The sequence below is a fragment of the Plutella xylostella genome, chromosome 10 (genome assembly GCF_932276165.1).
Source record: "Plutella xylostella chromosome 10, ilPluXylo3.1, whole genome shotgun sequence".
NCBI classification, from domain to species: domain Eukaryota; kingdom Metazoa; phylum Arthropoda; class Insecta; order Lepidoptera; family Plutellidae; genus Plutella; species Plutella xylostella.
Window position 1 is genome coordinate 9,334,875 of NC_063990.1, and position 13,485 is coordinate 9,348,359.

Genomic DNA, 13,485 nt, shown 5'->3' on the forward strand with positions numbered 1-13,485 from the left:
TACACTACGCTGTTCAAACTATCGGGTGTAAAGGTGCCGACACATCATCGGACGCGGCTTACGGACGCGGTTGTCAGCCGCGACTTAAAGGTATCTAAGTAAGGAATGTACACTACGCTGTTCAAACTATCGGACGTAAGTCACGGACGTAACTTTAGACTGACCTTAAGCTTTCAGACGACCGAGAGTGATCTGGCACGATCTGTCCCTAAAGACCGTGCACACTTATCAGTCGCGGCTGACAGCCGCGTCCTTCGGTGTGTCACCACCTTTATTCTTCTTTTAGTACCTCTCCACTACTGGAGGTTGGTGGTCAGTTCCTCTCTAGTCCTTTTGAGCTTTCTGAAATACATAATTATTAGGTAAGGTGGGGTAAGACAGTCACCGGGTAAAGACTATCAATGTGTAATAACTAGTTATAAGCAGCTTCATTCTCTAGTTTATCACGCTGATAAAGCGGTCCACTGGTGGTAGTTACCACACATGATTTAAGTAGTTAGATAGTTTTTTAACCGTGACCTGTTAGAAAAATTCGTAACTTTCCGTGCCCTGTAGCGGTTCGCTACAGGGCCTTAAGCACTCGACATCGGCCAAACTACATAGGTACCTAGACTACCTAGCACCTAGCTAGCATAGTAGGTATAGTGTGTTGCAAAAGTGGTATATTAAGCCAGAAGGGGTTATTATACTCAGTTTACATACAAGACATTTGATTTCACGAAGGCATACCAATGCCTACCTACACTGAACAACTTTTACAATGGAATTAACTCTGAAATCACAAAATACTTAAACAGCTACAATAATGCCATATCTATCTATCTATCTATGTGCTTAAGTATTAATAACCGATTTGTACTCGACAACAGAACTGTGTGCTAGGGTTGCTAACTACCTACTAGGTCATAGATTCATAAGCCTACCTAACATATCAACACATAATTTGTCAGACCTTTGTATTCAGTCTCTACTAACGATAATAGGTATTTATAGGTACCTATACCTATAGGTAGTAGGTAATTAGATAGGTATACAACTTACATAATTTAGCCTACGAGTCGAGTCCAGCCGTAGCCTACCTTCCTAGAAGAGACCACCCGTCGAGTGATGGGTTTTAAATTATCCATTTATAAGTTTGATGTAAGCGCCATCCCATCCGCGACCCACCAGCCATTATTCAACTTAATCTCCACTGTCCTCCCCACTTGTAGATCCTAGCTCTTATTTCAACCGCTTAGATATGACTTTTATCTGTACCCGTCGGTCAAAAAGAGACACTGGCTGAAGATAAAGTGAATGAATGCGCGGTAGAGTCTAAAGAAAACTGTCGTGGGAATTTTGATACTAAAAATCACATAAATATCATATTTGTAGGACTGTATCGAGTTGGTAGTTAATTGGATTTATGTAGCTATTTGTTTATGTATTTAATAATTATTATTTTATTGAGTATTTATAATAGAGATGATATGATCGATCAAAGGCTGTGAGCTGGGCTCATTAATAAAAATCCACTGGAGACTCTACAATTTTGTTTGGCTATAGGTAAGTACCTATAAGTACCTATATACCAATATACCTAATGTGCGTGTGTAAGTATTTAAGTAGGTACCTACCTGCCTAATTATTAATATTAGTTTTCAATAATAAAGCTCCAAGTCTACAAAGTAGAATAGAATTTACTATCAAGTATATTTTAGAGAAAACCCATGTGTAAGTACTTATGTAAATGTGTGTAAGATTTTTTTATTTTATTTTTACTTTAAATATTATACAAATGTGTCACGTTCAGATTATCTATAACTATTGTTCACCTTATTGCTCAACTTTGCCACAATCACTGCGGGTCACAGGAATTATCGCAGGTCTTTGTGTAAGCTCAGGACTATTAGTCCGTCTGAGAATTCGCTTCCTCATTAGTCACATTTCTTTTAAAAGCTGCAGCTAATCACCGGAAGAGATAGGTAGCTTGATATGTCAGCTATGTTTAGTTGACTTGCCTTTGTTTTAATAGGCACAGTGAGGTTATCACGAGGATTATTTGATAGCCTTGTTATTTTTTATTGATTCTATGACGTGTATAGTATAGACTGCGAAAGCGAGTCATTTCGTGATTGTGACTGTCCCTTAATTATTATGATAAGTACAGTCAGCTGCATAAGTAGCTTTACACTTTTGTACCTTATGTCAATCTGAAACCGCATATATCCATTCATTGAAATACTGACGGTTCGTTAGTTTGACATTACTTGTCTAAGGTTTGACAAAGTACAGAAGTAGGTATATAACGACTTATGCAGCTGACCGTACCGACCTAATATGAACTCAGGATCTACATAGATATTGTAAAGTTTTTTTTTTATGTGCCTGCTACTGCGATCATAGTCCAAGAAAATGTTACATAACAAATAAGAAGTGCAGTTTGGTAAATTATGTAAATAAATATGAACTTTTGCTATGTTTTACTTAAGAAAAAAAATATTACCATTTCAGTAGATGCCTTGCCTACCAAAAGCATCTCGGAGGAAAAGTGATTTAAGAAAAATCTGACTGAATTTATGAAGGGTGAGTCATGAAATAGGTCGTGGGGAACCCGATGTTGTTTTCACAGCTAAAAGTTATTTTTTATTATTTAGAAGCTATTTATTTATTTATTTAAAATAACACATCAGATTTTGATACGGCTGTTTTAAATAGGTAGATTGATTTAAGAGGAAGTCTTACCTACATGCATGATAAATAACATGCTTATTAATAGTACCTATTAAAAAAGCAATAAAAAAAGTTTCACTCACTACACGTGGCTATATGTCACTGTTATATTTTAATTTTGGGGAATCGTATTTTAGCTAGATACCTACCTACTACTCTGTGTAAAAAGTATCGAGACTTTATCAATAAAACACAAAATGTTTGTTATTCATCCAAATTTATTTTATTACCTTCAAAGTATGCTCTTTTAGAATCGATACATATATGCCAACAAATTATCCAATCATCAAGTTTTTTTTATACGCTGTTTTCAGAGTTGTGTTTAGTGCTCGCGGTGTGAAGTGGAGCAGGATATATGATCTAACCTAACTGGATACATTTTAAGGTACCTACCTAAGGGTGTGTTATAGGCAGACGGAGCTACCAGTTAGGTATGTGATTCAGTAAAAAACATCGTAGGCTCGTGAGTGAAAGTCAATGTCAAAATATGTGTTTTCATAAAGGTAAGCGATAAGCTTACGATGAATTTCTTACTCTTGTAGAATAAGCTGCTCTTTCGTAGTTTTGTGGTATCTCATTAAATAACACTTTGTATCTATGTGTTAGTAGGTACCTATATGTATAAGTTCTGTAAACTATCTACCTATCTAAGTGAACATGTAAAAAATATTTTAATATTGATATGAATCTTATGATGAAGTGAAAAGTTTAGTGTAGTGTAGACCATCAAAATTAACATCCGCCCATGCTAGCAGCTCAACTACACTTGAAACAATAGACAGCTTACAGAGACATTCTATATCTTTGGAGCAATATAGAGCTTACTTTACTTACACCTGCATACAGGGCGGGCGGAAAGCTCACAACAAAGCACACCAATGCAACGAAGCCTTTACGACCTTCCACCATTTGTCGCCAACGGACCAATGAGAGCGAGGGGGCGGGGCCTGTGCGCACGCGCCGCCCGAAAGCTGCCCCGAAATTCAGTGCAAACGCAGCTGTCGTTTTGACACCACGCTGGTCGCAACCTCCTCCCGATCTTCGTTTGTTTTCAATTATGAACTTTTTCCAACGTTCGTGCGTGTTTTAATACTTTTCCCTCGACGTTGTTTAAGATTTAAAACCTTTTTTGCTGGACTTTAGAATTGATTTTGGAGAGGCATTATTTTTGTTTATTCAAAGGTGAGATGTCGGTGTAAAGTGACTGTAACTGTGACTGGTATTTTGATTGGTGTTATTGCTTTGAGTTGAATTCAAGATGATGATGGATCAGGCTCATTTTGGAGAATATTTGCTGCGGCAGCAGATGCTGCACGCTGGGCAACTCAGTGGACTGCGTAAGTTTATAACTTCCATTTTTTTTCTAGACTACATTTCTGAATGCTAACTTAGTATATAGGTAAGTACCTACCTCTTAATATAGTTATACCGTTAGATAATATATATTCTTTCGTCTTTAATATAAAATGATCTGAGTAGGTAGGTATTTATTGGCGGGGTGAGCAAGGCAGAAAGAGCATTGCAGCTCGATATTTAATTATATCGATATTTTCCCTACTTATTCTGAAATAAATAAGTAATTGTCAATAAGGATTATTGTAAAAAAAATATAAGTAGGTATAAGAATCTAAGCATTATTTTATATACATATACCTATTAAAAATATTTCCTTTCCAGCTTTCCTATGTGAAAACTTTTAAATAGCATAGGTACACACATTATTAGGTATACTTACTTAGATATTATTACATAAGATTAATAAGTATAGTACCTACTCTTAAAATTATATTTAATTGAATCAAAATTGCATGCATAAAAACCGAAGGGATGATATGATTAGAGTTGCCTCGTAAGCGAATAACCGAACTTTCAGTTTAATTATGTACTTACTTGAACTTAGAATACAAGAACTTACATTCTCAGTGAGCGCGTTGATGTCTTTTGTACCGCAGCGGCGGCGCGCACACATCGCGCTGCGCAAAGCGCTTGTTGTACAATTTTTATAATAAAATATTCTTATGGACTATAATATATACCTATATATATTTAAGTTTAGATTTTGAAGCCTTTAATTATCCAATTTGATTGGCTTCAAATAGTTTAATACGGTTTGTTAATTATTATGTAGAGTAAACTATTAATAGATTTTGGTATCTTATTAACAAACATTAAGGTATAGGTATAATTAATACTTCTATTTAATAACAGGAATTGGAATTATGGAATTATAAACTATGGAATTTAGCGTTTTAAAACCGTAGTTTTTACTTATTAATTACCATAATTTATATTTAAAAAATATACATTTTGAAAGACACGCAGTATGTAAGTAGGTACCTACATTGATCTATATAACGATTGTTAAGTTTAAAACGAATAATTACATATAATTAAACATATAATTAAGCAGCAACTGTTTAGTCACATGGCGTTGGAAACCCACTAAATAAACTTAGATACTATTTTAATATGTTTAATCTTATTAAGATCTTAACCTGTTTATGTCATATCAAAAATTGTACCGTATCAACTACTTAAGGCCTTGTAAAGTCCATAGCGACCTCGTCTTAGATAGTGCTCACTATCTAAATTAGTCATTTAATTTAATTATTCAAAACTTTGGAAAACAATCACGCTGCGGCCCCTTTCATATTTATCACATTTGACGATTATGTTTTATCTTAAAATCATCGATAGTCGTAGGAAGTCGTTAAATATCGATATTAAATATGTCATCGCTTGGTCGCCATTTTGAATTGAGAATTATTTGAATTATGAGGAATTGATGACCGTTACACAAGGCCAGTTTTTGCATGCAAATTGTTGGGTGTAGAATAAGCTATAAGAAAACTAGTAACGAATACTTTACGGTTCTCTATCATCATAAATGTGCCCTGACGTACCTAGGCCTCTCCTGAGGAGCACTAGACAACTCTGTTCTCGGCCTTCCTTATCCAGCCCCTATACCGGCTACTGGTCTTACAGACCTACACCAGGAAATAAAAAAACCGGCCAAGTGCGAGTCGGGCTCGCGCACAAAGGGTTCCGTAGCAGCAAAATTACAGTTAAATCAACCTATCTCAAAAACTATAAGAGATACTTTGATCAAACCAAAAATCGTTGAAAGAGTTAATTAGCATGCATCACCTCTATTTTTTTTAGAATTTTATACCCCGTAGTTATAAAAATAGAGGGGGGGGGACATACTTTTTACGACTTTGAGAGCTGATATCTCAAAAACCGTTCACTTTAAGAAAAATGTTTTTTAGAAAACTTTATATCATTTTAAAAGACCTTTCCATTGATACCCCACACGGGTATGTACATCGAAAAAAAAAATTTCATCCCTCAGTTACATGTATGGGGGGCCCCACCCCCAATTCTTTTTTTTACTATTTAGTGTCATATTTTTGTAGCGGTTCATACAACACATATTCCCATCAAATTTCATCACTGTAGTACTTATAGTTTCCGAGTAAATCGGCTGTGACAGACGGACAGACGGACAGACGGACAGACGGACATGACGAAACTATAAGGGTTCCGTTTTTGCCATTTTGGCTACGGAACCCTAAAAATGATAAACTTATCTACACCAGAAAATAAATTACAGAAGTATATTTGTTTACTGGTGAAATCAGATGTGGCAAGCATGCTACTACAAGTTTTTCATACAATGTTAACAGAAGTCGACTTATAGAATAGTTATTCCTAGTGTCTCGTGTAAACCCAGTTTCAGCTGGTAAACGTATGTTGGTTATGTCTACTCAACTCTCAATATATTTTAACCCAGACCGAGGCAGAAGGGTGTCATACCTAAGTTTATACAGATCCAATATAGTCTGACTGTCCTACAAAATAATCCAACCAATCTATAATACTTTTTACAAAAAACCTCCTTAAATTTTCAACAAACTTTTAAAAAATACTGGCCACAAAGAAAAAGAAGAAAACTTCAACATTCATGTATTTCACAGAGCACCGAGTGGGCGCGGACTGCGAGCCGCCGGCATGTGAGGCGCGGCTGCTGAACGGGGACCTGTGGCGGCGCTTCCACGACATCGGCACCGAGATGATCATCACCAAGGGTGGCAGGTCAGTCAACACACGCATCTTATCACTAGGTGATCCAGCTAGCCTAGCATGGTTTGTTGTGCGCGTCTTGCACCTCATGCTAGCCCTTCCATTGTAGAGTAAAATCTGTAGAGGAAACGGGATACAATTTTTATTTATTTATAGATTGATACCTCCATAGTATAGAGTACCTACATATTTGACGACCAAATGGTGTGGTTAGTGATCCTGACTGTTATGCCGAAGGTCTCGGGCTTGATCTCCGTCAAGGCAGATATTTGTTTTACACCAAGACATTACCTACAACAATTTTAAGATGGCGACCTTAGGATGGATGGACATTAAGAGACAGAAATATTTATAATTTTAGTCCACAATATACAAATAAGTAATACATAATACCTATTACGTAGGTACAATCAGGTCGATTTAATGCCAAAAATATGGCCCAATGATTAAATTGCAGCCGCATTATCAATAGTTTAGTGTGATAAGTGTTTTTATACTTAAACCATTTACTATGTAAGTGTCTGAAGGCATCGTGATTCATATTCAATTATATTCTTGGCAGTTTCTAAAATGCACGCTCATTAAATAAAAGCAATAAAAGCAATAAAAATATAGTTTTTATGTGAAAGTTACAAGATGACAAAGTAAAAAAGTTAATTATAAATTAACTTTATCGTGTAAATCATCTGAAAATATGAACATTAAAGACATAAAATATAGTCATTAAGAACAACCGGTACTTTGTTAGTACGTAATTATAATTAAGTTTATGAAGTCATGGCATGTATACCTATGTACCTATTATATTAAATATAACACAACATTATGAATAAACATGAAGTTTACACTAATAAGTAGGTAAGTATTACATATATAATATAATTACACATTCTACATAAAAGTATTTTGAAAATAATATACTGTAATTCATTCAAGTTGTTAATTGAAACCACACTTTCTTTCCATGTATAGAAAGTTTACCTAAACTTATAAAGGTCTCTCATTCTTTCATCTCACATTAAAAGCGCTGCAATATTTGCCTAAACGTCAACGAATTTAATACATAAAATTTTATGTGAAGCGATTTATATTTGGCGGCAAAAGAAAATATCACCTTTGATACCGTCTTTACCGGTTTCGGCAACACTTTGATACCATCGACGGAACCAATTCAATTTAATTTGTTGCATAAATTACACGCAATGTAAGTATTTCTGTGTTTCTATCGCGTTTTCGTATCTGGGGGACTACACCGGTTCGAAGAAAACGATCTTTCGGACTGCCAACTTTGCCAAGCCATTGCTACCTCTAATACAATATTATAGGGTAGGGATTAGCATAGCCAGGTTTAACATTTTTTATTCGTAACATAAGAGTATGCCTTGATTATATTTCTAATATATAAAATTGCTGTGAAGCATCTTTAGTGATAGTAATTATAATGGATTGTACCAATCAGTGGTAAAAGCTGTGAGGTCGAGCTTTGAGATTGTTATTAGTTTTCTGTCCGTTTATTTGTGTAAGAGGAAATGAATCAGTGGTTTGATTGAGCAATTGAGTTAAAGTTATAGAGATTTGAAGATTACGGATAGATAGTTACATATATCAACTAAAGATATAAATGTAGGTACTTACTTACAAGTTACGCTATTACAGTATGTGTGTATGAATATTATTTATAAATGCAGAACCACTTATATCTAAAAAAAATCAAAATACTAAAAATACCCAATAGTATAATTATAAAAAGCAAACAAGGGCAAAAAGCGTGAACCACCAGCCAATTAAATGATACAGCTGTCGCAATTCCAGAATCAAATTTAGAAGAACACATTACTCGTCATAAATATCAAAGGCAACATAAAAACTTAACGAAAACCCATTAGGGCTGCTGAATCTGACGCGGGGCTTGTTAACGGATAATGTGGGTCCGTCCGGACCTCCGTCATAGACAAAACAAACATCTGCCTCTTAGGCAATTTGTGCATTTCTCTAAATGGCCGGGCACCAAATTACACCTTATTATAAGCTTGTTTGCTTTACGATGGAACCCCTTCAATTATGTTTTTTTCTTGATCGATAATGTGCAGCGAGCAGTGAAGAAATTACATGTTGCCCGCGATCTCGGCGCCTCCACCGTCCTGCGCCCGCGCAGCCCGGGCGGGCCGGTCGCCTGCCCGGGCCAGGGCCAGCAGCGACCGCATGCTAATTACACACTCATCTCGTCATCAATTAACAGATGGCAGCCCTATGGGCGCGGCGGACCTAAAGCGCGCCTCTCGAAGAAAGTTCGATCGATAACGAGCGACTCACCGGTATTAAAACAAAAATATTCAATAATTAATGGTGTGTAATTACCGTTCGAAAGCTGACACGTCGCGGCGGAGGTTGTTATCTGGCAAAAAGCGGAGGTTTTCCGCAAACGCATAGCTGGCGAGCGCGGCGGCGGTGGCGGCGCGCTGGCGCGTTGTAGCGGAGCGTTGCGCGTTTTTGCGCGCGGCGGGTAATTAGCCGCTCGTCTTGCTGCTGTCATCTCCTTAACACGTTTTTTTCGGAGGACCGCCGCGGCCCGGCGGACCACCGCGCGCTCCGACATTCCAATAATTTACCGCTTTATCCGTGTGCTTTGTGAATCTCGTTAGGGCCCGCAGCTTCTTGCCCTTTTTATTCGTGCTAGAGGTCAGTTTTGTTTGTCTTATATTAATGAGCAGCATCCGCGGCCGGGGGCGCGGGCGGGGGGCGCGCCGGCGCCGGCCCTGGCGCCACGAGCCGAAATGGCTCAAAAATATTTAATTTATTTCTCGCATTGAACGTGTGTGCCGTGCACGCTACGTTTAATGAAGTTTGTCTGAGGCTATAGTCAAATTGGGGACCATTGCTCGGTGCGATGTTTCTCTAACTGAGCAAATAGAAAAGGTCTCCATTTTACCTCATCGAGTATATAGTTGGAGTCGGCACACATGGTGGGTGGATTAGAAAGACAAACAGTGGTATCTGGGCGGCGCGTCTGTGCCGCGCGGCTCGTCGCGGTTAACACCTGCCCGCGGCGGCCATGCTTGCTCTACGCGTTAGGAATACATGGGATTTGGGCCAACAAAAGCCTTCTCACCATATTTGTCGAATTTTAACTTGTTATGTCTTAAAGCTCAGCCTATGTTATTTGCTTTGGCCATTTGGAAACTTCGAGTCGTTCAACAGCTGCCTCATATTAGCCTCCTGGCACATTTACAAAGTCCTAAAATAGGAATGTTTCAAATTGAGGACACGACCCATCTGTCCGCTGAGATAATTCTTATCCCTCTATAATCGAAGTACAAACAAACATTGGTTAGAATAGAGTGTGTTATTTGTTTTTTCTCAAAATGGAAATATGACAAATGGGCGGGCGAGCGCGCGCTCGCGTGTCGTCGCGCGGACCTCCCGCCATTTTAAAAACAAACACACATCACAAAAACTCGTTATTTATTCTCATGTTATCCGTCGGGAAGGGCGCGCCCAAATTCGCTTGAAAAAATCATAAGTTATAATTAAAAACGTCTGGGCATCTTAACGTTTCCATTCTGGCGAGAGCTTTCGTAAGCTCGGCGAGAAAGTGCCCACCTCGTTGTGCACTGCAGCTTCGCCGGAATGCTCGATAGAGATGTTTTGACGATTGCATCTCGAATCTTCCACACACTATGATTCATTAGACAAGCTGTGCTCATACCGGTGCTTGTTTTAACCGAAATACCGATTAATTGATTCGATCTGTGTCGTAATTAAAATGGGTGATGAGGGCGCGGGCCGGCGCCGGCGCCTCAAAGCTCCGCCGCCGACATTCCTTTTGTTTTACCACGGGTCGTTTGTCGCCTGCGTGCTGCGTGGGCTATGTCCCGTCCCTGTCGGCCCCGTGCGCCCGGCGGTGCGTGCGAGCGAGAGGGCAGTGGGCGCCGACCTCCTGGTGCGCCGGCGACCGCTCGCTGCGCGCCCCGCCCCGCTCCCGCTGCACTAATAATCAGATTATGACAGCGCAGGCGTCTCCGCTGCAGCCGAGGAGCCGGCGACGTCACCAGCCGACGTCTTCCAGATCCCAGATACCGACTATCGGCGTTTCTGCCGAGAGATAACGCAGTTGACAGAGCCGCTCGGTTCGAAGCATGTTCTAAACTTCGCTAACCGCAGGTGGTACCGGCTCGCTCAGGCTAAGTGGGTAATCGTGTAAGTTGTTGTGGCTTGAAGGCTCCCAAATTGGTACAAAAGCGAATCTACAATTACTTAAAGTGACGTTGTTTGTACACAGTTTATGGTCAATAGAAAACGTTTAGAGTAATGAAAGCTTTGGTTAGGCTGTAAGGAATATTGTCATCGGTTGAAAAGCGTAACGTCATGGTGGGTAATGGGCCGGGCCGGCACGCCAAGCACGCGCCGCGCGGTCGCCGCAGATAGCATCGCCTGCTCCCAGGAGGACCCGGCCTGACAGCTCCGAATTTTGTCAACATTCAACCCATTGCCACCTTAACGACCTGTTCTTTTTTATTGGAACTTATATTTTGAAGAATGATGGCTACAATAACAATTACTATTTAGGAAAGGACTTTTAAATTCTTAACAAGACCAACCAATGTTCACAGAAAAAAGTTACATATTTCAGACGACTATAAATAAACATCGGCAATCGTATCACGCCAACCACGCCTCAGTGTCAAACCGTACATCCACAAAAACTCATCAAGCATCAGAAACAATTGCGAGTCGCGCTTCAACAAACGACAATCGCGGGAAAAAAGAAGAAAACGATTCGAATTTGGAATAAAAATGCGCGGCCGATGCTGTCGAGCCCCCGTGGAACATGCGAGGTATTTTTTGCCCGGCGACTGATGATAATTTCTCATTAGGTTATAACATTTTTGTCGGTGGCCGATTCGTCGTAAATTCCTCGAATAATTTAGGGAAGAATGAAGAAAGTCGTCGGGTTGAGGCTTGTTTTGTTTTTATGGCGCCAGCGATCGGTCAGATCGGTATCTGGCTACAAGCGTTTAACCCATGTTACGTGGAACCGATGTGTGTTTCTCACGACGACTGCCCCCGACTTTGTAAACACGCTGTTATGTGATCCAACGTGACATTTTGGTATTTACCTTTAACTTTTGCATCGAGATGTGCACCTTTACCAACGTTACATCATGCTGTTGTCACTTACCTCACTGTAAGAAAGACAAAACCGTGCAGATAAAAAATTAAATTAGCTTTTAAGAAACTTAGCGGTAGTAAAATTTTAACAGCCTTAGCATGAGATTCTAATACCTACCTGGACAAACTCTACATTGATTATTTCTAACTTTACTAATGGAGTCACTTATTACTTATGTATATGTATATTTACCTTTCTAAATACCTACTTAATTAATAGTTTAAGGGGTGATTATAGAAGGATAACTGTACTTGTGTATTTTACATAAGTATCCTACGTATTGTGTTGAAGACTCATTAAATCACAAACTGAACAGGTTAGGTAGTTGTGGCCTTTACGTTTTCAGAAATTTCATAGGTAAGTATTGCTGGATTGTATCCCAAGATAGTGCATATTTATTGTCTTAGTTTATGGCAAAGTATCGCTCGTAGAAGAAAACTTGTATTGTTGTTACTAATTAGAAATAGGTCTACCTACCTACAATAATTTTATAACTAGGAACTTAGAATTATCAATGAATGATACACATAGAGTACATAAGTGCATAGTGTATTTTACAACTTACCAGAGTCTTAGACGGACGTCGCACCCACTTGGTCACAGAACTTATCTTTACATCATCTGAAGACATCAAACTGGCTCGCATTATGATCACGTGCGCCCGAATATGAGCACGTACTAAATTGTGAATATTCTCAGGTTTTCGGGTGCTGCGTACTATCAAAATTGATGGGATCCCTGAGAAAACTCACACTAGTGTGTAGCTTAACTAAATTAACTTCTATTACTTGTGACTTTTGGTCCAAGTTTTATGTAGCGGGAATCTTGTATCCCATATCACCAGTAGCAGGCGCTGCTTGTATCAAGTGACATAGGATCTCATTCTTTTGTTTCAGTTATTACTTTTTATCTTTTATGTAAAATTTTAGCTTCAACTTTAACAGGTATAGGTATAAAATTTTCTAGATAGGTACTTAGCTCATTCAATGGTAGCAGTACCGACGTAAAAATCAACAGCAGACCTTTTAATACTTTTCTTATAATCATACGAATCACATTCAAGTGAAAAAATCCAAATGTTGAATGATAACTGTTGCCACAACATCCATATCTAATTTCGCCAGCCAGTCCTTTTGCAATAATGTATGTTTGATAGTCCATACGGTCCATACAACAGTCGCGCTCGCGTCACGTGGGTGTCCCACGCCGCTCACGTCGGCGGGCGTGCCCGATACGATCTGTCGCGTCGTCGCACGACCGATGCGATCCCGCGCGGCTACCGGGCAGATAAGCCGCTGGGTGCAGCCTGTGACACACGATTCCAACATAAAAACTCCCCGGTTGACCCTTGACTGCGGTTTTGAGGACTCACAATCGGAACTGGTGCAGGTTTCCAGGGATTCTCGGGTGTGTTGACCTTATGATGGTCAGGCTCCACGTTTTCTATGGTTCTAATATCATTACGACGATGTAAATGGAACAATAGGGTTTCGTTCCTTAATATCGAATGAAAATTTCGT

General features: G+C 39.1%; 1 protein-coding gene across 1 annotated transcript in view; it reads left to right on the forward strand.

Annotated features, from left to right (window-relative positions):
- Positions 1 to 3,686: 3,686 nt before the first annotated feature.
- LOC105383717 (T-box transcription factor mls-1) overlaps positions 3,687 to 13,485 on the forward strand; it is a 28,169-nt gene continuing 18,370 nt past the window's right edge. The window contains exons 1-2 of the mRNA XM_038117904.2: positions 3,687 to 4,049; positions 6,690 to 6,807. Of these exons, the coding sequence (XP_037973832.2) occupies positions 3,971 to 4,049; positions 6,690 to 6,807 (197 nt within the window). The 5' untranslated portion in view covers positions 3,687 to 3,970. The remainder of the gene's footprint in view (positions 4,050 to 6,689; positions 6,808 to 13,485) is intronic.